Genomic DNA, 26602 nt, shown 5'->3' with positions numbered 1-26602 from the left:
GTGCACTTTTCTTCTTACCTCTCGCCGGGAACAGATGACGGCTTATTTGTAACGTTTGAGAAAAAGGAAATTTAAAAACTTTTAGCCCCCCCCCCCCCCCCCCCGCTCGAAGCAAAAACAGATCTTGGTGATACATGCAGCTGTGGGGCACGAGGTCACAGGTTTAGATTGTGCCTGAGGGACGTTACCAACTGCTTGCTGGGGTCTTTCTCGTGAGTGTGCGGTTAGTTTAATCACACCCCTCCCGTGACTAAAGCAGGTTTATTGCAGGGCTTAGAAAACCTGCATTACTGTATACAATATACTGCACTGTTTACCTGAGCACCCACAGCACTTAAAACATACATGATTGCATTGTTTAGATGCACAAGATCTTTATAAAGAGAGTGATTCAAGTTTAAGTTCGAAACAGGAATATGCACAATAATAACTGTATGATTGGGTCCTGAATATGTACATGCATTTACATTACCAACAATGCTGTAGGTATAAAACCCTGACATTCACTCAACCACAGGTTAGAAACCCTTTCTGTTGTTTGGTAGTTGCGGACAGTTGCTGAAATTATTCTGGGTGCAAACCGTACTAATCATTGACCTAGTCACTAAACATTAAATTAGGATCCACTGTTTTTTTTTTTTTACATTGTCTCTAATTACTGTGTGTGTTTACATAGTATTACATGTGTGCTTACACATAAAGTTAGGATTAGGGTTATCGCATACAAAAAAATACATGTTAAGTACATTATAACTATGCATAATAACCTTTTAATTACATGCAAGTACACATGTATTTACTATATAGCTTCTGTTCCTAGAGTCAAACTCGACCTGTCCATGAAACCTAGAGCAAGTTCTCTACTTTCAGACATGTGGTTTTGGTTAGAGTGTGTTTTACTGCTGAACAATGTTTCTGCCTCGGAGCTAGGAACGCCACATAAAGACCATTTTGTCCCCAAGGCCCACACACAGCAGTCACCCACTAACACTGCAGCTGATATTGCATGACATCAGCAGGACTGCTGGTACCCCCCCAAACCCCACCCCCCACCCCTCAGCTCAGCATCTCCAAGATTAATTTCTAAAAGACCGCTATTTGAAATGATCCAGGGGCTGGACAAAATATCGGAGAATCATGCAATATGTAGCACGCTGTTGTGTTAAAGTAAATCATTTGTAATGCAAATGGCACAGCTGCAATGTATTCTGTAAAACACCACCTCTGCAACTTAAACACATTGCAGACTTTTGTGCCATCCTACACCTCATTGACAGTGTTATGGCAGACATTTTTTAATTTTTTGGTCCTGTTCCTGTCGTGTACACAAATTGTGAAAAAAAAACTCCTAAAAAGTGAATATACCAAATCTCCCACACGACTTGAATATGAAAAGTAAATGCAAGATTTAAAGAAGTATTTGTAAGGTTTAAGAATTAAGGTAAACATGGAATTAACTACTTTATTACGCTATAAGGACCAGACCATGTTTCAAATTTTAACAATGTTTTAACAATTACTTCCAAATCCCCACATTTCATTCTACATTGAACGTTATTGTTTAGATACAATACGTGGCAGTAGTATGAACAGAGAAAGGCAGTTGATTAGATTACCTCCCCTGGAGAGACAGCTTGAGACGCTACCCCGATGGCCCTGATGATCTGGAGGTACTGGGAGCTTCTCTGTCTGTGTCGCCTCTATGCCTGGTATTTATACTCTAGTAGCTCAGAGACTACGGGATTGCATTTTATTTCTAATTATAATAGAAACGAGTTATTCAGCTGTTACACCACTCAGGTGCAACCAACCGCTAACTACTCTCTTTTAAAAGGTTATTGTAGTTAATTATTTACCATAGGTCTCCTTTCCATTCATTCCTGTACATGTTTTATCACTTCCATCATTCTAAACCTAAGTTGCCTTAGCAACTTTATTTATGCCATAGTCACCTCCAGCAAACTGGTTTAACATTACCAACGCATGTTCTTTCGTATGATTACCAATACATTTTCACTCTAAATATTGACTGTGCTCAATAGATAAAAAGAATAATCATATATACATTTGGAAAGATACATATATAAATACAGATAAAACCAATGATTGGGAGCTAAAACATAATTGTTCAAAAGTAGTTTCACGCATTAAATGACTATTACAGCTTAGAATTCCATTTTTCATAATACCTTTTTATTGGACCAATATAGCGTTGCAAAGTTGTTGCAGCTTTAAAAAGTTAAAATATACTGTAAGTCAGGAGTGGTTACAGACTGTCGGTGGAGATCGGAGTAAGATGACTGCCAAAAGTGCTCAGTTTTCCAAGAGATAAGTTAAAGGGGACATTTGTTCGGTATTAGGGCAGGTCAAGTTAAGAGTCTGGAAAGGAACCACACACCTGCTGAGCTCCAGCTGAACTACTGATATGACTCAGTCTTCAAAAAGGGGAGCGATCTCACCCTTGTGCTTCTGCAAAAATATTACCTTCTCATGTTCACAAACTGACATCTGGGCCATATATATATATATTTTTTAACGCAGCCTCTACAAATATAACAAATCACGTCTAAATGTGAATTCAATTGACAGGATTTGTTTTATTACCCTTACAGCTTTTTATCCAGCGACAAGTGAACACGTGCAGCTGGTACTGTAAACTTCAAAGTAGCAAACGCTCTCAAATCCTTTCTCAAATCCCCTGTCAATGGTGTGTGTATCCTTCTGCTGCCATGATGTGCAACTCGCCTTGAACTACTGTTAAACACATTGAGCGTGTTCATGGTAATAACTGAGAGGCTCTCGCAATGCTAAAACATCTTTCCGTTTGAAATTTCCCGTGGCTTTACGTGAAGTATCGTTTTTCAAGTGAATAAGAAAGAGGGCACGTTTACTTTGAAATGAGGATTTTATTCAGTTTTTTTTCTTACTTTGGAAAAATGTGATACAAGTGGACAGCGTAACAAAGATAAACAGCTCTTTGTGTAATCTGTGTCGCAGAATAACACAGGATTTTGTTTCAGATGAAAGCTTGGTTTATTTTTCTGGAATAAGAGATTCAAAGTCATAAGAACGTAGCATTCAACTAGAGTGGAATTTGAATTTAGCTGACTGCTAACAACCGCTTTGGAGAACACACAACTCAATACTGGAGTAACAAATAGGGGTGTAGCAATACACTAACCTCACGATAAGATACACATCACGATATGCAGGTCTCGATGCATATCACCAGACGTGTCATGGTCTTGATGGGCTGCTTGCATGATGCATAATAAGGTCAAATGATCATTTCATGATAAGACAAAAAAGCAATGAGATAAGCAGAGCATGTATCCATAGCAACTATAAAACACACGTATTCTTCATTCAAGAACCACTTGGTGATCTACAATGAGCTGTGGTGTGCTTCTGGTCTTGCAAATCACCATGCAAATGATACATGCCTCTATTACAATATGATACATCATGGAAAGAAAGAATCACAATTCATCGCTGAATCGTTACTACCCACAAAGCACCACTCACAAGGATTGCAAACACTGACTCTTGTGCTTCATCAGTCTGCCGCCTTAGAGTTGTACCTTCAATAGCTTAGGCCTCAGCCAAGACAGCACTGTTCACTGCCGTCATGTTGTTTTAATTTATTTCTGCCAGCCGAATGTCCTGCAATATTATTGTTGAATGCCAGCCAAGGGATTAACTGACAACGTTGAGGAGGTCTCCCAATTTAACTGCCGTTTTTTTTAAATTTTAGACATTAGGATAGCTGTAAAGAAAGAGAGGTCCATTACTTCACATGCAAACACTTAGGCAGCCTCGTTCACCCTCTAACGCCTGGGCCAAGGCAGCCCGACAGGGGAATACTCCAGAACCTAGCTTCATTGTAGATGACTGCCTACACCACTCCCTTGAGGTTATGACATCATTCACTCCCTCGACTGAATGCATATCAGCGATGGTGCTTTCAGAGAGCCCAATGCAAAGCTACTGCGCTGGGGAGAGCATAACAGCAGCCATTCCCTCCCGCTCTGTCCTGTTGTTTTAAAGACCCATTTGCGAGCACTGAAACATGAACGGCCTCCCGTTTTACTTTTGGTACCATTTTCACTCCCACCCCGATCATTGTCTACTTGTCCTTTTTGAAAGGCACACCTCTCCATGCTTCTCTCTCTAAATGATAGCTGTAAGGGTAATCCCACTGCAAATTATGCACATAGGGCGATTAAAATGTATTTAAGGTGCCTTTGGGGGGAGTGCTTTTGTTACAAGTTTGCAAAATAAATTAAGTAGATGAAATTCAAATCAACAACAACCAGCCTCAGAGAAGTCATAAACATCCATACAAGAAATCCTTTACATACAATGTGTATGTAGTTACCTCTGCTTCAGAGGGGTCTTTATGTAGGAAGAGCTGTGATAATAGAACAGTCAATATGAAAAGCGTGCACTGGTGGGGTGGGGATTTTTGGGAGCCAATCCCCAGTTTATTAATAGTGGCCCATGAACCAACATAAAAAATATGGAATAACCATGTTATATTTTAAAAGAAATGTGCAGCAGGGGTTGTTTTTTTCCTACTTTATTTAGGCTCAGAATAAACCCTACATGTTACTTTAATAATTTCAATACGTTACACTGATTCAAAACCATTACAATTACATTTGGGCTCTCTATAAAAACACATGCATTAGTGTTAAGAAACACAAAAAAGTAATTTAGAAACCGACAAGAAAGTTATAATGGACACCAAACCTTATTTCATCAAAACGTGTTTTAAAAAAAAAAAAAAAGTTTTTGGCATATATTGGGTATTAATCTGGCCTCTGGTAGCGTTTTATTGGAAATTCAATTATTTTCTTTTTGTCTGGGTTTTTTTTGGGGGGTTGGGGTGGTGGGGGTAATGGTAAACTAAGAACAATCAGGATTTCTCTTTTAAAACTCCTGATTCAGTTTCTCAGACTGATATGTTGTTAATCCATAACTAAAGCGAAAAGTAAATCAGGACAAAATGGTTTTCTTTCAATTAGGCTCACAGGAGCTTTCAGTAACAGCCCATAATTCTATTTAATGATAAATAAAGCAATTACTCCCTTCTCGTGCAGCCTGATGGGACAATCTCGCACAGGGCCTCCGTTCTTGCTTTATTTAATGACATAAATAGCTTGTTTTTTCATTGTCAATGACTTCAAAAATCCTCCAGGCAGGGATTAATCAATTATTTTAGCTTGCCTGTTGATGTATAATAAACTACGCAAATTAGTCAAGTTAAATCGAAGAGATTTTGTTTTAAGTTGTTGTTTTTTTGGGGTTTTTTATATTTTTTTTAAGAAAACAAAAAGGTGCGCATTCATTACGCCACTTTGAGTAGACAAGCACGTCCCAGAAATGAACTGCAAAGGTGTTTTAACTGTAAACACGGTCAATGCTTTTTTATGTAATATTAGTAAACTTAATATTGCGAAACTCCGCATTGTAATTCACTTCTGCAGTGTACGGCGTAAGTGCTTATACTTTTCATTGAATTGTTATATGCTGCACAGTGACTAGGGTGACAATTTTAAAAGCTTTGTGATTGTGATATGCAATTAATTTGGCGCAGTAGATCCAGGCGACCTCCAACACTTTTTAAAACTGGTATAATTTCATATTTCACTGTTCCACGGGGGAAAGCATAGCTGTAAGAGCAAAAGCTTCCGTTTCACCTTCCACCAAAGCCACGCTGTGAACGGATCACTGCCACAGTCAAATAAATACCCATTGGAATTACATTTTTAAAAAACTTCAACTTGGTCCCTTTGGTGTATCAGCAGATGGTGAATGATCAACACAAAACAATACGCATTTCTAAAGTGTGATTAGTAAAAACACAAATGATAGGGAAGTTGGAGTACCTGAGTAGCTCAGTAAAATGGAAATTGGAAAAATCTGCGCCTGCTAATCCTTTTAAAGACGCTTTGATTTATTAATCGCAGACTTTTGGCGACCTCTGTTGGTTAGAACGCTGAAGTGACACGCAATATATTTATACATACCGGTATATACATTCATGTAGATCAAGGCTACTCAACCCTGCTCCTGGAGGGCCGCTGTCCCTCCTGGTTTTTGTTCCAACTGTACACTAAATTGATTAATTGGACCATTTAAGCTTCTAATAAGCACTTAATTAGTCCTAGTAATTTAGGGTACAGTTGGAACAAAAACCAGGAGGGACACGTTCCTCCAGGACCAGGGTTGAGTAGCCCTGATGTAGATGTTGTGGTTAATATCACATATAAAGATAAAGCAATAAATTGATTTTGATTAATTTAGTAAATCATACCAGAGTTCACAGGAGAAACACTGATTGAAGAAATGCATCCTTTACATGCAACAACCACTCACTGTGTCTCCTACCTGTCATTTGATTTCATTATCCTTTCATGATTCAAACAACTGGGAAACCATGCAGGCGAAGCACAGAGCAAGCGGAAAACAGTTCCCCATAGTAAACTGATGATTTTCTACAAAACTTTACTTCCATGAAAGATAGCTCAATCGTTTGAAATACGTATAGCCAAATAGTAGTCCCATAGTCAAGGAAAAGTCTTACTACATTTATTTGCGTTTAGTCCTTCAAAGTGTAATTTCCCAGCACCCCCCGGTGGTGGAAGATTGTAATTGCTCTCTTATAAAAACAATTTCAGCATTGCTTCTGCAATTAAAAAAAATTAAAGTGGGAAACTACTGATGGTTTATAACTTGAGCTTTTCAAAGCTCAGTTCATATGAAGAGAACAAAAGGGGGGGTAGGGGGCAAGTTTAAATCTCTCTTCAAACAGAGGCACCCCAAGATAATCTGACTTAAAAAATTACAACACCCACTAATATATTAAACCAGGGAGAAAGTTCTTGTATAAAATGATTAAGCTGCTAATTAAGCTGTTTAGGACTTGTTTCCCCGGCTGCTAATGATAATTAACATGCAAATGAACTCAGGGAGAGGGGAAGGCACTGCGGTCCTCGCTTAGCTACTGACTTAATTACTGTTATAAGAGTAAAACAGCGCAGTTATAAATGGTAGCATTTCAGGTAATGGGCAGGACGATAATTAGGGTTATGACATTCTGAAAAACTGGGTGCATTACTTTTTCTCCGCCAATTTGATAAATGGTTATCCGCTGAAGTGTGCTTTGATGCTTGCTTAGTTTATTAAAAAGAAACTAACTGGGGAATAGTATTTAAATAGGTCATCGCTTTAAATGACATTCCCCTACTATTTTCTGGAGTTTGCAGTCATTCCAAGTGGTTTTATGTTACAGCAATGTGGAGGTATTAGGTGGGTTGAAAGGTTACACCGTCACATGATTGCAATGGAATGAAGAAGGCGGTTCAGTCCCGGCACTTAGGATTCTCCAGGTAAGCTCAAAGCCAGGTTTAGATAAAAATGATAACTCGATGTTGGAGCCATATAACTCAGAACCACTCAGCGTGATTGCAAATAAAATAGCGTATAATGGAAATGTAATACGAGAGAAAATGTGTTGGTAATGTTAAACCAGGTTGCTGGAGGGAACTTTGGCATAAGTAGAACACACACACACACTCACACACCGCATTTATGATATTTGCATAAAAAAAACATTTTAAAGTGGTCTTTTTTTTTTTTTTTTTTTAGATATTCTGATACCATAAATTTAAAATGAAAAAGTTGCACTTTTTTTTTTTTTTTTTTCATATATCACATGTTTTTGTTCACAAAAACAATAACTTCGGTTTCTTTGTTTTCCAGCCAGGGATTCGAGACCACACAGGTGTACGTGTCATCCACTTCCACAACGATTTTCAGATCGCTCATCATTTTGTACATCCCGTCTGACGTTTCTTTGATGTGGCTCTCAGACTGATCGGTCAGATCTTTCTGCCCAGGCCCCAGCCACTGGATATCCCCTATTGGGAATCCGCCCTGGGTCAGGCACAAGAGATGCAGCACTTGGTGTTGGTGAATATCACGCCTGACATAGGTAATGACTGGTTTGGAGTAGGGCGAGGTGACCTTTAGCTCCACAAAATTCTCCCCTATCAACTCGGTCCCCTTCTTAATCCTGCAAATGTAGTTCCCCATATCCTCGATTGTGACCGCCTGTATCTCCAAGTCAGCAATGCCTTGGGACACAAAGGTATTCCAGAAGTTTTTGGTGCGTTGAAAATACTTGGCAGAAGACAGTGTTTTGTCTCCTTGGATCACTTCATGGATGATCTTCTCCGTGCCCGTCGGGTCGTGAACCAGCCAGATGATCGACAGCTCTTTCATGATGTCCGAGTTATTGTGGGGGAGAGAGAGCCTGCATTTCAGCACCACGTTCTTGCCAAGAATGCCTGTCACTTCCTTCAGCGGCGTCTTGACTTTTGGGCCCGGGATGGGTTCTACAAACTCCAACAAGAGTTTCTCAGTGAACCTGTCCCAGATGCTGCAGGAATACCGGACCCCCACCTTGGCGTCTTTACGCAGGACACTGCGCACGCTGAAGCTGCCATCAAGGGATCGGTTCACCGTGGTCTTGGCCTCTCTCGTCACTTTCTGCCCCTCGGATAACCATTGCACATCAGGTTGTGGGAAGCTGCCGTCGGCCGTGCAGGTCACCGTCACTTCCTCCCCTTCTGTGACATTTTTAGGTTCGTAACTAATTTCGATGTTCCTGAAAGGCCTGTCAACGTGAACGTCCAGCAGGAGCTCCTGGTTCCCATTGATAAGGCACTGATACTCCCCAGAGTCGCTGATGCTGACCGGGTTGATTGTTAGGACACAGCTGCTCGAGTTCTCTATGTGCACCCAGAGCCTTCCTCTGAACTGACTCGCGCTGTATGTGACAGTTTCTTGGGTGTTGTCTGAGAAGTGGTTGGCGAGCCTCACTGGGTACTCGTTCCCCACCTTCCAGTTCCACGCGATCAGCAGCCCCTCGGGTGGGGCCATGATGCCGCTCAGGCTGCAGTTGGCCTCGAACTTCTGCCCCTCTATTAACCCGACAGAATGAGAGGGTTTCTTCAGAGGAGCCTGCCCCGTGGATGAGACATTAGCAGAGTCGGCCGTCACGATAGCATGCAGTAGCAAGACAAGGATCAGCAGTTGCATCCTGTTTGCATCCTATTGTATGTTTCTTCTGTGACAGCTTTTTTTTTATTCCTTTCAACCAAAAAAAAAAAAAAAAAAAAGTTATAAGAGAATATATACACACACCTTACACTTATCTCGATCAGGCTTTCCCCTGAAAGACTGGCATACTCTGAGACCTGTGTGAAGGTTGAATTAGTTCAATTAAACAAGTAACAAGGAATGAGCAGAAACTTGGTTGTATTGGATTGGCCAACTTTGCCCACCCTTATTCTTGAGCTATACTGTACATGGTTCTTAAAAGGTTTATATCTATCTATCTCTATTCTAAAAGTATAAACCGTAGGTCATTCACGTTCTGTTTTGTTTTTTGTAAAGTGTTGAACTATCGGCTCATTTACTTTATTTCTTAGGTTTGATAGGCGATTCTCCATTGTTTGTTAAACTTCCAATTTAAACTTACCTCAGGTATTGTTTTCTCATCCCAAAGGAATCATGCTCCTCGTTTCTCTGCTTGTATTAAACAGGAAGAATAAAGTGGGTTACAGAGCTGAATGCTGCTTTGTGACATCATTGAGAAGAGAATTCAAAAACATGATGTCATTCAATGTTCTTATTCTTGCATTCAACAGATGATGGCAGCACAACTAAAAAAGATGGATTCATCAAAGATATAATATAGGATAGATAACCTGACCTCAACAGAACCAGTATGGAACAAAATACTGTAAATCAGGTTAAGACTGTATTAAATACTAAACATACCAACAAACGTCAGCCATTAATTCTGCTGGTTCTATTGTAACTATAATTTTTTTTTTTTTTTTTTTATAACACATTCTTTACAAATTTGGCATGCCGTTAGAGTTTTTAATTACTTTTACTTTAATTAAGTATTACATTATAATTTAGACTCCCTGACAGGTGTCATACGTTAGGTTTCATTATCGTAAAGCACAGCTGAGAATATTAATGCTTGAATATATATATAAATATATATTTTTATATATTTTAAATGTTGGTTAGGTTGGCAGATCATATATTAAATTTAATTATCCATTACCTTTAATTACCCACCCTGAAGCAGGGGGAGGGGGGAGATTATTAATGGTTGCATGTTGGTTAAACAGAAGGCGAACATGACTGCATCTGAAATCCGAAAGAATCCACGCCAACGTCAAGGATCTTTGTTATTTTCTCATGCAATTCTGCCCATTTTAACCTATGAAGTACCACTTTTTTTTATTTATTCAGAACACAAGCTGTATTTATGTAATTTGATTAAGTGTAAAGCAAAATTTCCCTCCATTATCTTTTTACAGCCTTAGGTGGAGACAGGGTTTGTCTTCCGTCAAAATAAAACGAGAAGGGAAAAAAAGGGAAAGAAAGTAATTTAGTCTGAATTTTATTGTGTTCCATTACAATGCAGAGGACACCCAAGGTGTACTGGAATAATGCACACTGTATCCAAAACGTTTTGACCTCTCCAACCCAGATGTGACGCAGTACATTTCAACAAGCAGCAAATTATTTACTTTCTTTAGCTTGGTTACAACAACAAAAAAGTATACAAACAAACAGGATAATAACTTAAGCAGCAAAAAACATAAAGTGCATTTTTACCCTGAAGGTTAATTCGAATCAATTGGCACCACCTATATATCAGTACAAAAGCAAGGAAGCAGTGTTTCTGCCCATCACTACATTATGCAGACTTCAAAACATGCCTTCCCCAATACAGAATTCAAGTTGATCGAATGGTCTCTCGTGTAAATTCTAATAAGGAGGCGTTTAAACTCTACCGTGTTCCTTAATCAATGCATTTAACAGGTGCAACGTTTCTCTGCTGTTAAATACAACAAAAGCACTACCGACACTCCAAAGAGAGACACAATCGTCCCTTTCTCAGGCAGAAATGAAGGCTAGATGATGCATCACAATTTGACTCTTCAATTATTCAAACAGGACAAGACCGACATCTTCCTTGTAGATCTCGTGGAAAACGCATGATTGACCAATTAAGACAAGAACCACACAAACTAGATTTTTATCCTAATACTAAACAATGTAGTGTTACTTTTCTTGGCATTTTAACATTTCAAGATATAAACAGCCCATTGTATCCTGGCTTGCTATGTAGTGGCTGTTCAGAGTCCTGTTTAGTTCAGTTCAATCCTTAAAATGTTACTCCAATATATACAATATACAAACAACCCTTTCTGGCTTTTTTTTAGTGCAAGAAAAACTATGATCCTAACTGATTTTTAACTTTCAAGAACCAAGATAATTGACGTGCTTATTAAACAGGGTACAGTGTATCCTAGGCCAGCCAGCTATATTGCTAACCCCTTTGCAGAGTGGACATGCATATACAGTTGCAATACACAGTGCAGTTGACTGCACAGCAAAGCCCTGATGAGTGTCTGGGATTGTATAGGACAAAGTAGTCCACTATCAAGTTGTGTCATTTGCTTTGCTCCTAAATAGCATTTTAAATCACGCTTATTTTCGTTAGCAAAAAACTCAATTTAACGCTAGATTCAGTTTCAGTACAACTGACATGTCAATCTAACCTAAGTGTGGACATGATGTTTGCTAGATGCATTAGGACATTGTGACTTCTCGCACCTTTGAAAAGGGTCACGGTTACATTTACTTGCCCTGCTTAACATGTTTAACTACAATGGAATAAATCACAATTACCCCCTCCCTTTCAAATGCCATTGTGTGGTACTATATAGAAATCATTTATGCACAATGTGGCACATATGAGCTAGAATATTAAAAAAAAAAAAAAAAAAAAAAAAGCATTTTACACTTATAAATTAAAGGTACAATACCAAAAATCATAGCAATGAACTACTGCTTCGGAGACTTGATATATTTTACGACAGTTCTTGGGACATCTGGCGTTAAATAATTACATCTTTAAAAGCATGAACGAAATTGCCTTAAGCTTAAATTAAGGTGCAGAAGGAATATCTTATAAAATAGTCCAAGCAGGAAAGTTAATCATTTACACAGCTTATACAGTGTACAGACATATTTGCTATTTCTCATCTGTTTCTGAAGAGTTCATGAAGTCAGGGTTTTTCTTCGATTAGCCCAGGGATATACATTGTTGGTTTCTCTCCAGCACCTCTGTCTCTCCCCCCTTAGTGCCTCACCGGCCCTGTTGCAGGTACTGCTGAGTGAACATGTTGAGTTCACTGTCCAGCCAGCCTGCTTTGTTCCTAAAGGAGAAAAACAAAAAACGTATACATTTTACATTTACAATCTGACCGCTCCCTTCCGCTTTTCTATCCAAAAGCAGTAAATTCATGAAACATCTGTTACAAAACAGCACCACCTGCTGGTAAACGAGGGCTCTGCAAGTCCACTGCAAAGAAGCAAACGTGCATGTTATATACTGTGGACTGTGCGTATGACGGTGAAGACAATAAGGGAATGATTTCTCACCTAAGCAGTTTGGCTTTGCTCTGCAATGAGTCCAGAAGTTCAATCTTCTCATTCATTTCCTTGATCTCATCTTCCAGGTTCTGTCGGGTCACATCCACCTGCTGGCAGAGCTGGGCAAATGTGCCCCCCAGCTCTCTGCAAGACAGACAGACAGACAGATAGACACGTTAGGTTGAGCGAACAGTGGCTGGAAACCTGCTTTCAGGAAAGATCTTGTTAGAGATAGCTTTGCTGTATCAAACCATATCTCCCCTGGTGTGCCATGCAGTGGCCTGAAACTTTGTCTCCTGAAACCAAGTTCCAAGCCAGGCTTTGTGTTTCCTCAGCTTTAGACAAGATGGTTTGGATAGATCTGTGTAGGCACAGTAAATCACGGTGTCCCCTTGATTTTTACGGTATTTTATATTCTGATTAAAATGAACACATTTTATCATACAGACAAGTTTAAGTGTTTCATCCGTGGTTTTTAACTGTGGTCTTCAAGCCCAATCCCCCAGGTTTTATTTTAAACAAATGTATTTCAAATGCATGTATTTAAACCAGGATAAAAACCCTTGAGATGAACGTCTCATTTTTCAAGGGGGTCCTGGCAGATGTACTGTATTGTTTTCCTCTGCAGAGTTTTGGAGCAGCGCAGTTCTTCACTTCTAATCTAAGCAATGAACACTGCAACAGGTTTCTGTGTGTAATGTGCAGTATACAGTATGTGCAGGGCCCAAATACTGCCACGCCTTCTTTAAAACTAAAAACATGCTAAAGCTTGCACTCAAATAACATCGGTTTTGGTTACTTTGGGGCGTGCAGTAACAATGCTCATGCAAGATTCTCAATAATACACATTCCTCAAACCTTTTGAAGTAAAGCCAACGAAATAAGCCTTTGGATTTTATGCACCTACACATAAAGAGACTTGAAGTCTTGAAAGCTAGTGTCTGTATATCACAGCTAGGCAGTATAAACTCTATCAACACGATGTTCTCTAGGGCAGTGTGGATGGCTGTGTGATGTTCTCTATGGCAGTGTGAGTGGCTGTGTGATGTTCTCTATAGCAGTGTGGATGGCTGTGTGATGTTCTCTATGGCAGATTGAATTATTATTATTATTATTATTATTATTTATTTCTTAGCTGACGCCCTTATCCAGGGCGACTTACAATTGTTACAAGATATCACATTATTTTTACATACAATTACCCATTTATACAGTTGGGTTTTTACTGGAGCAATCTAGGTAAAGTACCTTGCTCAAGGGTACAACAGCAGTGTCCCCTACCAGGGATTGAACCCACAACCCTCCGGTCAAGAGTCCAGAGCCCTAACCACTACTCCACACTGCTGAATGGCTGTGTGATGTTCTCTATGGCAGTGTGAATGGCTGTGGATACTCACTGCTGGACTTGGTGGCTGCAGTTTGACCCGGTGTAGCTGACAATGAGCTGCAGCTTCTCGCTGGCGTAATCCACAAACTGCCTCTTGAAAGCTCTCTCCTTGGCTCTCGTTGTCCACGTCATTCGTTCATAAACGTACAAGAGACCGTACAATCCAACAGAAAGGGCAATCAGCCTCCATCCCACTGCCTTCCAGACCTGAGGGTCGATTACAGAGCAGAGGGTCAGCACTGTTTGTACACGGATCGGTATTTCTGGCATTCATCAGTGCAAAGGGTGCGAGGAATTAGAACAAATTCTCATTTACAATGACGGCCTGGCAAACTTAATCACTCACCACTCCTCCAACCACAACGATGCCCATCGATGTCCTGGAGGTTAAAGACGCTAGACCAGTCACCATGGAAACCATGAGCTCCTCTTGGGTCACCGAGCCTTGAGGGAAGGGAGGCATGCTGGTACTCGCGGGGGTGATGGCTAGGGGCCGAGGCACCTGGGGACACAAGGAGGAGGGGGAGGATCAGTGCACTGAAGCCCAGGTTGTGTTTTACATTCCTTCTATATTGCTCTTATATAATAGAAAAATCCCATTGTGCCAATTTAATGTGTAACCTTAATCTGTTTCCTCCATACAATTGGAGTCACCTTGGTAGGTAAAAATCTGAGCAATTATTAACAAACTAAAACTCTCTCAATGTTTTCTATAAAAAAAAAAAACGACTTCTAATTGAAACATTCGTGATAGGATTTGCTTTGAGAATTACTAAACAAGCCACTATTGAGTGTTTCATTGTTACAGATAAAAACTGAACGCTCCTTCTGATCAGGTGGAAACTGACACTGTGAAATATGTGTCTTTCACAGGAACGTGCGTGTCTAATAACGGAGCCCGCTTGGCCGCACCTGGTCGCTGTATCCCATGAGCGCTCGCCGCGTGTTCTTTGGCCCCAGGAAACGGTTCACCAGCATGGTCCAGCCCAGAGAAAAGTGGAAGCCGATGTCCTCCTGGAAGTCACTGCAGAGCTTGTCACAGTTCAGGTCGTAGCTGAGGCTGAAGCACTGCCGGGGGATCAGCATGTCCACCTGGTCCCGGATTGGGGCAGGCAGCAGGGGCTTCATCCCATCTGCAGAGCCAACATCACTGTTACTACTGGGCAATCGTTTCTGACGCGACAGGATAGATAATCAGCTATCCTGAACCAAGGTGAGGGATACTATCTAGCAAGAATGCCTACAGTAGGGGGTATTAGTTCTATTAAATATGAAGCATATATATTTTTTTGGAGATCAATCCAGCATGCTGCTGCCCCTAATGGGAGAACAGCCGCCTCAGGTCAAGATAAATGACAGATTAGCAGAACGCTGACCTATCATTTCTGCTTGTGTTGTCTGAAGAGCAGTGGTGATGGCATTGGAGCATCGCTCAGACATATTCCTTCCCAGACCCTCCTCGATGTGCTTGTGGAGCTCCTGTAAGGGACAAGGAGTGTGATTGTGTAGCTAAACACATGCCAGACACATCTACAGCAGAAGGTTATTTACAGATTGAGCTCTCAAAGTATCTGGAAATCTTAAAACAGCGGTTGCTTTCCGAGCAGAGTGCCTGTACTTCTGCAGACTGGATATAGGTCAGGTCTGGAACACAGTTCACTAAAACAGAAGCCCTGTGGGCTCCAGGGAGGCAGAGGTAAGAGGGATTTACTCTTAGACAAAGGAAAACTGCAGCCACCACAGACAGACGGTACACTTACATTCTTGTAAACCTTGAGAACCACTTGGGAAGTGTGGAAGTCCACGTGGAATTCATCTACCAGAACGTGGAGCCTCCTGATCTCCTCCGCCATGCCATTTGAGACCTAGAAACAGAACATCTACAGCTTAGACCGTGAGATACTGGCAAAAAAAGCAGCCGTGTGTGCCCACCCCCCAGAACAAAATCCCAGATAAAACTCCCATTGCACAGCAAACCTTGCCAGCGTAATCAGTCTCTTACCTATACAGTGTAATTAAGCTGACAGTAACACATGGAATGGCTCAGACAGCAATGCAATGGGAGTTTGGCTGCAGTGCTTGCCCAGTGTTTAGATTACAGTACAGGTGAGGGTGTCTGTTCCCCCTTACCTGTTTCTCCACCTCCTCTGTGATCTGCTTAATCTTCTTCTTACAGTCCTGCGTCAGCAGGTCCAGCTGTTTGTCGATAAACTCCATCCTGTCTTGCCGCTCTTCCTTCGTCTCCATACAGTGAACCCTGAAAACGCAAAAGGCAAGGCAACCCTGCATGAAGTCAACAGGTACTGTACTCTACTTGGCCAGTTTAATCTAGCCTTTAACAGCACATACATTACCACAAGATGACATGATGATGTGTTCCACTAGCATAAGAGACAGAACATACCTTTGCTCTTGTGCAGCGATGTGAACTGAATCCATGATCAGCCGCAGCGTTTCTGAAATCTGCTTTGCTCTCACTGTGTGCTGTTCGAATTTAGTTTTTACTGCCGACTGGGAGATACATTCCTTCAAAACAAATTTCAGAACACATTTCTTTGGTTATTATCTTAAAGCATCTAGTCTTTGCAAACTCATTGTATGATGTTTAAATACATTACAAAGCTATGGCAGACTAGAGATACCAAAATATAAACAAGCAATGGCTGTACTCTGCCTTGGTAGGTATAGGTTAGCATTTTTTTTTTTTTTTTTTAATAACAAAAACTAGTTGCTAAAAGTATATGTGGGTTCCCCCCCCATCAGACGCAACTAACAGCTCTGCATGTAGAATATTATTTGTTTGCTTACTGACCTCGAACCTCCTCTCAAAGTTCTGAAACTCAAACATTCTTGCTTGAAAACCTTCAGCCAGAGCACCACCTTTAAAAACGCAACAACTAAATTACAACATAACATATGCAAAGAGAAATACTGCGCTTCAATAAATTAAAGCTAATTGTCATTTTATTTATTTGTATTTTTTATAATTTCTACAATCATCCCAAGTTATTCCAATAGTGAATGCCCAGCATCATTATCAATCCACCTGGCCTTATATATGAGCCTGCAGAATCCTAGTTGCCGGCTCCCTTTGAGTACTTCTTGATTCCAAAGAAACCACATTATTATTATTATTATTATTATTATTATTATTATATTTCTTAGCAGACACCCTTATCCAGGACGACTTACATTTGTTACAAGATATCACTTTTTTTTTTTTTACATACAATTACCCATTTATAGTTGGGTTTTTACTGGTGCAATCTAGGTAAAGTACCTTGCTCAAGGGTACAACAGCAGTGCCCCACCCCCTCCACCTGGGATTGAACCCACGAACCTCCAGTCAGGAGTCCAGAGCCCTAACCACTACTCCACATGATGCAGTGACCTTTCAACTGGTGGAAAAGTAAATAAATAAATCTGACGCTATCTATTAAACAATAAAAAAGACCCCAGAGAATTATATTTTCAGATGTGCTTTACCTGCTTCAGGCATTCCCTGAGCTTTCTGTATCCTTGCCTGCAGCACCTCCTTAGCAGAGACAAAGAAAATGCGATCGCCGGCCTGGGCACGGTCCACCACTTTCAACTCATCCACCAGGAAGCTGGTGCAACGATCCATGTGCTGCCGACGCACCTGCAAAGCAGACACACAAGCGCCTGAGATGAAGCAGAAGCGCAGGGGCAGCCAGTCTGCTGCATTTCCAGTGAAGCCCCTCCATTCTCACCTCCTCCATGTACTCCGGCTCGGAGGCCGAGGCATCCCAGCGGTTGTTCAGAATGAAAATGTTTGGAGTCGACAGGCGTTCGTTCACTTTGTGGAAAAACTGCTTCTCCTGAATAAAAGAAGAAAAGGGAATTGTAAAGCTTGTGACAAAATAGGCTGGGGAGCACTGTATAAAAAGCACCATTTGTTGTTTTAAATTTAGTGTCAATCTACATTTCTGAAGCGTAAAACTGTCTTACATAGGAATTGTGCTTTGCATGCCAGCTTTCGAGTTTTAAGAATTTTCTTTACCGTCTGCATCAGAGTCGACTCGGAGTTTGCCACCAGCACAAAGACATCAGCATCCAAGCAGAACTTGTCAATCCAGCTATCCAGCTCAGTGGTGACATCAATACCAGGACTGCAATTAAATACATGTACAGCTTACAGCTACAGAAGTAAAGACATTTTTACCGCATTCAAAACAGTAATACCCACCATTTCACACACATACTTTGCAATCCCTGAAACCCCAATTAAATGTAAAGCGATCTAAAATTTTGAATTAGATTTTATTTTAAGATTATGTCCATAACCCTTTGTGACGTGCATGAAAAAAACAATCCCCATTCCACAAAAATAAAAATCCTACTGTGCTTTATTTTTTTCAAATTCAAACCCAGCATTGTAGGACTAATAAGCGGATTAGTTTGCATTTCCAGGAATCAACAAGCATTGTGTGGAGTATGTCAGTCTTTACGAACAGAACTAAAGAAAGTTAACGTTTTCACAAGGACCCTTGTTTACCCAGCGTGATCTTACTTGTTTCTAAATAACTTCCCAAAAGCTTTAGTGTTTAAAATAATCCAGATGAGAATACAAGATAAGCATCTTTAACAAGAGCTCTAAATAATCTCGTTTCAAATTGTACAGTCAGCTACAAGGACGTGCAAATACTCCCGGTATTAAAACCCGGTGTTACTGTACCTGTCGACCAGCACCAGGTCATCCCTGAGCAGGGCACACTTTGCTTTGGGCCACATGACGCACACCAGGCTTCCTGCGTCCAGGTCTTCATCCTGGTGGAGGGCGTGAGCCAGGTGGTTCACAGTCTAACAAAAAACAAGCATGGAGAGAGCGCCATTAAGATTCCTTATAGAGAAGAAACTCTTTCTAGGAGTTTATTTGCTTTCTCTCTTAACCAACATCTCTTTCTCCATCCTGCTTTGATTCATAAACAGAGGCCAGGAGGTATTCCCAATGGAGATGATATGCTATGTGCATACTGATAGCTGTAAAATCAAACTGAGCCATGGAGCAACAAGCTACTTGCACCGTTCACTCAAAAGTATGCCTGTGTCGTTTGCACCTTGTTTTAAGGTAAAACTATTATGCAAGTAGACAATCTCCACACTTCTTTAACCTTAGAATTTCATTTCGATGTAAAGATCTGGCCTAATGTGTTTTTTATCCATTTTACAAGGATATAGCTTAGCTTCACCCTGTATCCAAAGGGCCTAAGGAACATCTACACATTTCTGACAGCCTTTGTGTTTAAATCGACTGTGCAAAGCTACTGTCTCTAGAGGGTGCAAACACTTCTTAAATCCGACAGCAGTAAAACTATGAGCAACATCTGTTGTGTGTAAATGGGTTTGGCAGAAAGGTTTTAACTGTAGCAGAGCTGTAGCTGCTATTCCAAGAATGCAAGAGCCGATAGTGGTGTCAGAATGAAGCCAGGCTTCAGACACCCTGCTGCACACTTCACATTGTAACAGCACTATTTTAAGAGATCAATATATCAGCTGTTTGGCTGTATTGAGATGCCTGTCACGAGTAACCTAGATTTGAATTGTTATCACGTATGCGGAAAGCAAACCCATCTGTTTTATTAAAAAAGGGTATTTGATAGTTTAAAAAAATGACTGCTGTACTGCAATTAGAGAACTGGTAATTAGCTTCAATTGTCATTCACATTATTGCACTGTGGCACTTAGTGGCCAGACAAGCTCAAAGCAAGCTCAAGTCCAGGTAAATGCAATTTTAGAAAAAAATGCAAACACCATAAAATAGTAAGGGGAATGAAAAAAAAAAACACATTTCAACCTACTTACTCTATATTAGAAGACATCTTACTACAAATTCCTTATTTTTATTACATTTAAAATGTCCCATCCTTGTGTAAAACCGCAGTGCAAGCTCTGCACTGTGAGAAGGACTGAAGGTCTGGTAATGTATCTAACAGACTGCATGGCAGACGTACAGATGACAAGCCCTTTTCATGCCTGCTGCAGTAAATCCAATTTTAGAAGCCTGCTACTGTAGAAACAAGCTCCCTGTTGGATTCAAACCCTTGACACTGAGCAGAGCATTCGGGTCAGGTGATTCCCTGATTAATTTACATCCCTGAGAGAGCGCACGTCCCACATTGGAAGGGCAAGACTCAGACACCTGCGTTTAGATCAGTCCAGCACACAGTGAAATATCTAACCCCCCCCATTTCCATTATCAAACTAAACTGTACAGGATCAACTTGGTTTAAGCAGGTTTTGCAAAACCTGGACTGGGCTGTGCTTGTCTGACCTGTTTTGGGAAATTGGCCAGTTTTTTTTTTTTTTCTGGAACAGTACAATCTTAATAAGCAAGCATGGCAGCGTTACGAATGTGCAGGTCCAATTGAAAAGTTCTGTAAATCTACTTCATTTTGCACAGACGCTTATAAAACTAAAAGTGAAAACATCTGGAATTACGATCATCTCCACAAAAACAGTCCTGCTTGGCTTCTCCTGAAAAAAAAAAAGTATTTTAGCAGGGATCTACTGCAGCATTGATCCGGTACAGAAATAACCAGGGTTAGCAATCAGATCCCTGTGCGGGTCTTACTCTGCGTCCGACCTGGGGTCAATCGCTCGTAATTAACTGCAATTACAACGTCACTGTCATTGAAATTGTAGTTGAACTGTGGCACACCTTCATAATTGTAATATACCATATAGGCCTTATCTATTACAGTTCAATTACACATTTATTTGTCATTCGATCACTGGTGACCCCATTTGTCTGAAAACAATAAAACGCGACAACTGTTTCTATATTCGTAACTGTGATTATTGCTTGGGTTATTTAGAATAAATGAGAGTAACGCTGTTCATGTGCGTTGTTGTTTACGTTACTTTTTATTGTAGTAATATTTGTAATTACTGCAGCATAATTCTAACTGTAACTGAACAAAATACCATTGCAAGTGTAATTGCAAATTTCAGCAAACAATTCTACGATCATTGTAATTGTCTGCTCTGTGAAGTCATTTAAAAACAAAAAATCAGGAGGACTTTTCAGTTTGGCATTATCTCCAGCAGTCACCCCGCAGACATAAGCAGAACAAGTGGTTGCTATTTTAAGAGTTTACTGGCTAGCTCATTAAGAGATCAGAGAACCGCTGGCTCATTCATTACTTTTTGAAGCCAAGTATCCCTCTATCATGGTACACATAAACCTAGAAGTGCAGTCAAAACCTGCTTTCAAAATACTGAAGTATTCTAGAATCAATCGTCTGTGTGTGTAATTCTCCAGTGAATTGGTATGGATACTGCTACTGTACAGTATGTATATATTCAAGGTGTATCTGGATCTGAAAAAATTCAAACCAATCACTAGAAATAATGACTGATAGATAGAGATAGATAGATAGATACTCACTTTGATGCTCTTTCTCTCCTCTGAGCCTTCAGTGAGAAGGTAGGAATCGTTTCCATCAGTCCCCTCCACTCTCAGGAAGCAGTTGGTGGTGTGCCCAATACCAGACGGCAGGACTTTATCCCAAAGCATGGCATTGATCACACAGCTCTTGCCATTGCTCGTCCTACAAAGAGACAAGATGTCAGACAGGCTGTTCGCTTTAACCTGCGGTATGCAAAGCACTTTGTGCAGGGGTTGAAACAAGACTCCCATTGCACAGCAGCTTGATCCATTCCTGGTTTTTACTAGGAGTTTAATAAGACACACCTGAGCTTGTTACCTATACATTGTGGCTAACCTAGCTCGTAAAACCTGGAACGGGTGAAACTGCTGTGCAATTGGGAGTCTTATTTGTGTCAAGCTTATTTTATTTATTGTTTTACAGGGTACTTCTTTTCCTAATACACACAAGATATAAAATATAAACCCCTTGATTATCCAACAGAATAAAATGATCATATTCCAATTGGCCATAAACTCCAAAAGAACACAGACCATCAAATCAGCACTCTGTTATTAAAGCTAAAACAGAGCTTGGCGGTCTGTTAATTGACAAATTGTTTAAATATACAATCTTAACATAATTCAAATCATGGCTCTCACAAGACTGTTGCTAGGAAACAAAACAAAATAAATATTATGTTTGTGGTTATGCAACACATTCACCTCAGGAATGCAACACGAAATCTATAAAACAAACCCAGGAAGACACATGTTTGTTAGCACTTTCTTAAATCTTGGCATGGGCTGTACCTTTCCAAGTGTGTTTAATGTTCATTTAGGGTATTTACAATTTAATAATAAGTCAACTGTTTTGTCACTAAAGTCACGAAAGCTTTAACAACTAAACAGATTACATTGTTTTCTGCCATGTCATATTTTCCTCTATTGTTGGGTATACCTGCCAAAAAAGGCCACTTTCATGTGCCTTCTTGCCAAAACCTCTCCGATTCCAGCGACCTTGGACAGGTACCCCTTTACTTCCAGCACCTGCTCCTCCGTGGTAATGGGGTCCAGTTTTTCATTCTTGTATGTTTCTGTGATTAGAAAACACAATTAAAACAGAAGCGGCCAATGCGAACAGAGGGGAGCCACACACAGCACTGCAGACTTTCACACACAAAAATTGAGAACAATACACTAGTGCTGCTAACACGCTGTACAATCTTACTCCACTGCACTATGAATTAGCCCCCCCATCTGAACCTATTAAAGGGGATTGAGAAGTTGTCTATAGCGACAAGAAGAGGTTGCAGCACAACTGGCCATATGGTAGGATGGGGTCCTCATGAACCCCATTTGTTTTAATGCCACAATATGATACGTATCACGATATGCAGGTGACGATATGATATATATCGCGATGCATGCGACTGTCCTGATCGGCTACTTGTATGATACATTACAAGATTAAAACGGTCATTTCATGAGGGACCATTTTGTTAAAAGACAAAAAATGTAAAGCGATAGGATAGGGAGAGTATCCATACCAAAATACAAAACACACCTATTCTTCATTCAAGAATGATCTACGATGAGCTATGTTGTGCTTTTGGTCTCGTATCAAGATACAAACGACATATACTTCTATTAAGACAAGATACATCATGTAAAGAAAAATATTGTGATTAAATCGACACTGAACAATTGCACCACTAATTTGCTTAATACTGTCACGTCCCCAGTTATTTTGTGGCACTTTCAATAGGCAAGGATTCTCATGCACAACTCCTACCTTCCAAGAAAGCTGAGCTCTCCTTGATATAGGCAGCCAGCTGCTCGAAGATGCCATTGATCTTCTTCTTGGCCGTGACAAAGTGCTTGAGGGGGGAAGCGTTCACCTCTGCCATGTGTCTCTTGTCCTTTTTGCCGATAGCAGTGGAGTTGGAACGTGAGAACATCAGGGACATTGCGCTGCAGAACACAAAGAACAACAATTGAAAACACAACTGATTGATTGCCATCAAGTAACAGCAACTCCTTTAAGTCAGGATTTATTTTGGTTATGCGGGGTGCCAAACCTGGTGTAAAAAGCAGTAACATCTATATATAACAAATCAAGGGGATAAGTACAGCATCCGCCCAGGTGATGCTGCCAGTGTGCAGTAAAGGCTGAAAAAGTGGAAGCCACAAGACAAAAAGCCCTCTGGCGAAGGTGGAGAGCAGCGATCCTAACACCAGCTGCCAACAATGTGAATAAGCAGCCTCTTACTAAATCTGATCAGACAACAGGGAACGCTGTTTCAATGTGTCATTATACAATTGTAATCATCCTGCACTAGTTGTAATAGCATTTTCAATGAAAGAGACCTCACTGCTGCTGGTTTAGAACAGTACAGTACGGTACGTCAGTTCTAACTGAAGGACAAGTCACCTTGAAAACGCTAGCTGGTTAAACAGTTTTCTTCTGGCAGCTATCTATAAAATGCAGTCCAAGAGTTCACACAGACTGCATACTGTATCAGTGGCCATTTCCCACAACCCCAAAATCCTCAAGCTTTTCCCCCAGACATTCACAGTAGTACTGTATTTCTGATTTTACAGAAAAGTTCAAATCAATCATGATCACAAATTAAACTCAGACTATGTACAGGCTTTCCTAGCGTAATTATTCAGTACTGTACATTATTATTAGTTTATTTGGCAAAGCCTAGCCAATTTACAAGTGAATTAATTTAAAGCATTTGCAATTCTTCTAACATCTAAAGTTTCACTTTTTATTTTCTACTAAATCAGCTGCACGCTAAACCCATTTCTATTAGCCAGCAGCGACTGGAAAAACCGAACACGGAGTCCAACAGGTAATTATAAACACGCCTTACCTTAAAGGTTATTTTTTTCTTCTTTAGGAGAATCGGTAAAATATGTAAACTGCAGCGGTTTGTTTTGTCTTTGCAATCCTTAGCTGCCACCCATTCACTCTTTTCCTATGTGACGGTCCTACACACTAATCACACGCTATTCCCACTAAATCCAGCCGCGCAAAGCAGGATTAGCATGTATAAATACTGCAGACAGACAGACACACAAACAGTTTGGATGAGTGGTGTTCTCGAACATGTCTTTCTCTATTGAACAAGAGTGAACTTTCAGCAACTACAGCAGATCTACACACATGCAAGCTCCAATACCCTTCCCAAACTGGTCTGGACGGTTTCACAGGCAACTGCCTTCTGTGTTGCAGTTGCTAGACGACCAGACACCACCTCCCTTCAATTTTGGCAAGAACTACAGTACTGCGAGGCAATGATTAGCATGATAACGAACATTCACCAACATCATTCCTGAATGTTTTGATTAGATAAAAAAGTTGCTGCAGGTAATTTATTATTTTCTACCAATACTGTTTATCGTATGTGGTTGACTGTCTGAGCAGCCGAAATTATTTTTTTCAAAAAAATATCAAATCTTTTAAATACAGCAATGCAGTATATACTATTTTACGCCTTTAATGGCCATTTCTGTATCAATGCTTAGCCACCCCTCTATATTATAATGTGTTTAATCCAGCCTCACAAGCCAGAATGTTTCATATGCAGTACATTATGTGTTGCCAGAGGAGGAGGGGGAATAGTTTTGTACAAGAAACTGAATCTAGTTACATAAAGTAGCTTGTCTCATTTCATAAATGTGTGGGCATTAGAGGGTTAACATCATACAGCATAAGAATAAATTGAAACGGAAAACCAATCATGTGAAGTTACAGCTCATTACAGGATATCATTTTATAATACAAATAAAAGGATCTCATCTGTCCATATCAGAGTATTTAGAATTTGGATTTTAATGTAATCATTCCTGTATGTCTGGTTGACTTTAGGGCAAAGAGGGTGTTGCAATGGAGACTGTCTCAAGTGCTGAAGGGCAAATCTCCTGTGAAGCACTGTGTCAACTCCTCCTCCTTGTTCTACAACCTTTCACCCACATGCAGGAAGGGTAGGTCAAGCTGTTTGCATATGTAGCTCAGAATGACAGCTGGCCAGTGAAAGGGAATCGGAATGCCTTGTCATGTAAACATGCATGGAATCCTCTCGACTGGAAGGAAAAGAATACTCGAAATCTGTACCAAATAAAAGGAGGCTTAACATAAAGTTAACTTTATCTTAAAATATAAAACGGCATAGTTTCAGGGAGAAGTTATCTGAAGTGCAATGAACGCCTACCGAATGGATAATAATAAATGTAATCATAAATATATAATAGTGATAATTATTTTATTATATTACCAACAAAAAAAAGACACATATTGTACTGGACACTCCAAACTACACCATTAAAACCTAATAGCAGTAATGTTTGATCAGTACAGATTTGTAATATTTACAGTCCAAGATAAGTATTTATTCTGGGAGGATGCATACGTTAGCCATTTCAATTTATCTCTCTCCTTTTAACAATTGAAAGACTTCCCCCTAATCCAGCTTTGTCCTTTTCTTCTGAAGACTTTATCGTCATAGCACCAATTGATATACCAATTAAACTGAGTTTAATAAAAAAACAAAAAACAAAAAAACAGACTATGCTGGCCTGCCCTGGATTAGAGGTAATCAAAGATAATAACGAAACGTCGTGAAATGACATTGACCCAAAGACACAGCCCAAAGCAACAGGAGTCCCACAAGCAAGACACGCAGACCAATTTACGCAATGAATATGTATTTATTATAGTATTATATAGAACACAAGAAGATATGAACATGTATTACCTTACGGTTGAAGCGTTGTTCACTAGTCTTGCATGTTGCACACCGGAGTGCTCCTCGTTAATGTTAAAAAATTATTATTATTAATAAAAATAATATCAGCAAAATTGTAATATAAATAAATATACGTAATTCTCTAGTCCGCCGTAGAATTTTATATTTAACGTCACAATGTGGAAACCGCGCCTCTTCAGTTTCGCTGTCTCTCAAGACAGACAGTGATAATTTAACGTTATTTTTTTGTAAAACAAAACAAGATGTTACTTCTAATTGCTACACTTATTATTTCCCCTTGTTGTGGTTTTATTTTCAATTTACTTTATAGAATTATATACCTGATTTATTAATTTGATATCATATCCATCAGCCACCTTCACCTTCAATTCTCGGCCGCCATGACACCCGTCAACGTCATTGGATAGCTCCCGCTTGGGCCTTAAACGTCACACAAGCGACAGCCAGCTATTCTCATGCGTTTGTGTTGCCCACGTTTTCCATCTTTATGAGGGGCATTGGTCTGGTTGATTT

General features: G+C 40.1%; 2 protein-coding genes across 5 annotated transcripts; both read right to left on the bottom strand.

Annotated features, from left to right (window-relative positions):
- Positions 1–1076: 1076 nt before the first annotated feature.
- Positions 1077–10344, bottom strand: LOC117426090 (butyrophilin-like protein 2). Its single transcript, XM_059001997.1, has 2 exons — positions 9551–10344; positions 1077–9159 (listed from the first exon to the last, which is right to left on the bottom strand). Exon 2 carries the CDS (start codon positions 9106–9108, stop codon positions 7717–7719), a length of 1392 nt encoding a protein of 463 aa, XP_058857980.1. The 5' UTR covers positions 9109–9159; positions 9551–10344; the 3' UTR covers positions 1077–7716.
- A 127-nt stretch (positions 10345–10471) lies between these two features.
- Positions 10472–26558, bottom strand: LOC117425849 (mitofusin-2). 4 transcript variants are annotated; one of them, XM_059001995.1, is made up of 19 exons: positions 26410–26558; positions 26078–26130; positions 23107–23285; positions 22273–22408; positions 21333–21495; positions 18621–18745; positions 17946–18054; positions 17656–17763; positions 17411–17564; positions 16737–16804; positions 16329–16450; positions 16055–16181; positions 15685–15789; positions 15301–15403; positions 14837–15057; positions 14271–14426; positions 13935–14131; positions 12547–12681; positions 10472–12320 (listed from the first exon to the last, which is right to left on the bottom strand). In XM_059001995.1, the coding sequence occupies exons 3-19, from the start codon at positions 23279–23281 to the stop codon at positions 12251–12253; spliced, it is 2274 nt and encodes a 757-aa protein (XP_058857978.1). In that variant the 5' UTR covers positions 23282–23285; positions 26078–26130; positions 26410–26558; the 3' UTR covers positions 10472–12250. The 4 variants fall into 4 exon arrangements, with proteins under 4 accessions (XP_058857978.1, XP_058857979.1, XP_058857976.1 ...); XM_059001996.1 differs by having other exon boundaries at positions 26078–26127; XM_059001993.1 differs by lacking the exon at positions 26078–26130.
- Between the last annotated feature and the right edge of the window lie 44 nt (positions 26559–26602).

This window comes from Acipenser ruthenus, chromosome 27 (genome assembly GCF_902713425.1).
Source record: "Acipenser ruthenus chromosome 27, fAciRut3.2 maternal haplotype, whole genome shotgun sequence".
Lineage (NCBI taxonomy): Eukaryota > Metazoa > Chordata > Actinopteri > Acipenseriformes > Acipenseridae > Acipenser > Acipenser ruthenus.
This window is presented reverse-complemented; position numbering and strand designations above follow the sequence as displayed.

Bases quoted from the DNA above. Each gene is read 5' to 3' on its own strand.
- LOC117426090 (XM_059001997.1), bottom strand. From the start codon at position 9,108: ATGCAACTGCTGATCCTTGTCTTGCTACTGCATGCTATCGTGACGGCC.
- LOC117425849 (XM_059001995.1), bottom strand. From the start codon at position 23,281: ATGTCCCTGATGTTCTCACGTTCCAACTCCACTGCTATCGGCAAAAAG. The intron at 17,764-17,945 runs GTAAAGAAAATT...TCTTTTATTCAG, and splicing joins AGTCGACTCTGATGCAGACG to GAGAAGCAGTTTTTCCACAA. The intron at 14,427-14,836 runs GTGCGGCCAAGC...TTGTGTCCCCAG, and splicing joins TCATGGGATACAGCGACCAG to GTGCCTCGGCCCCTAGCCAT.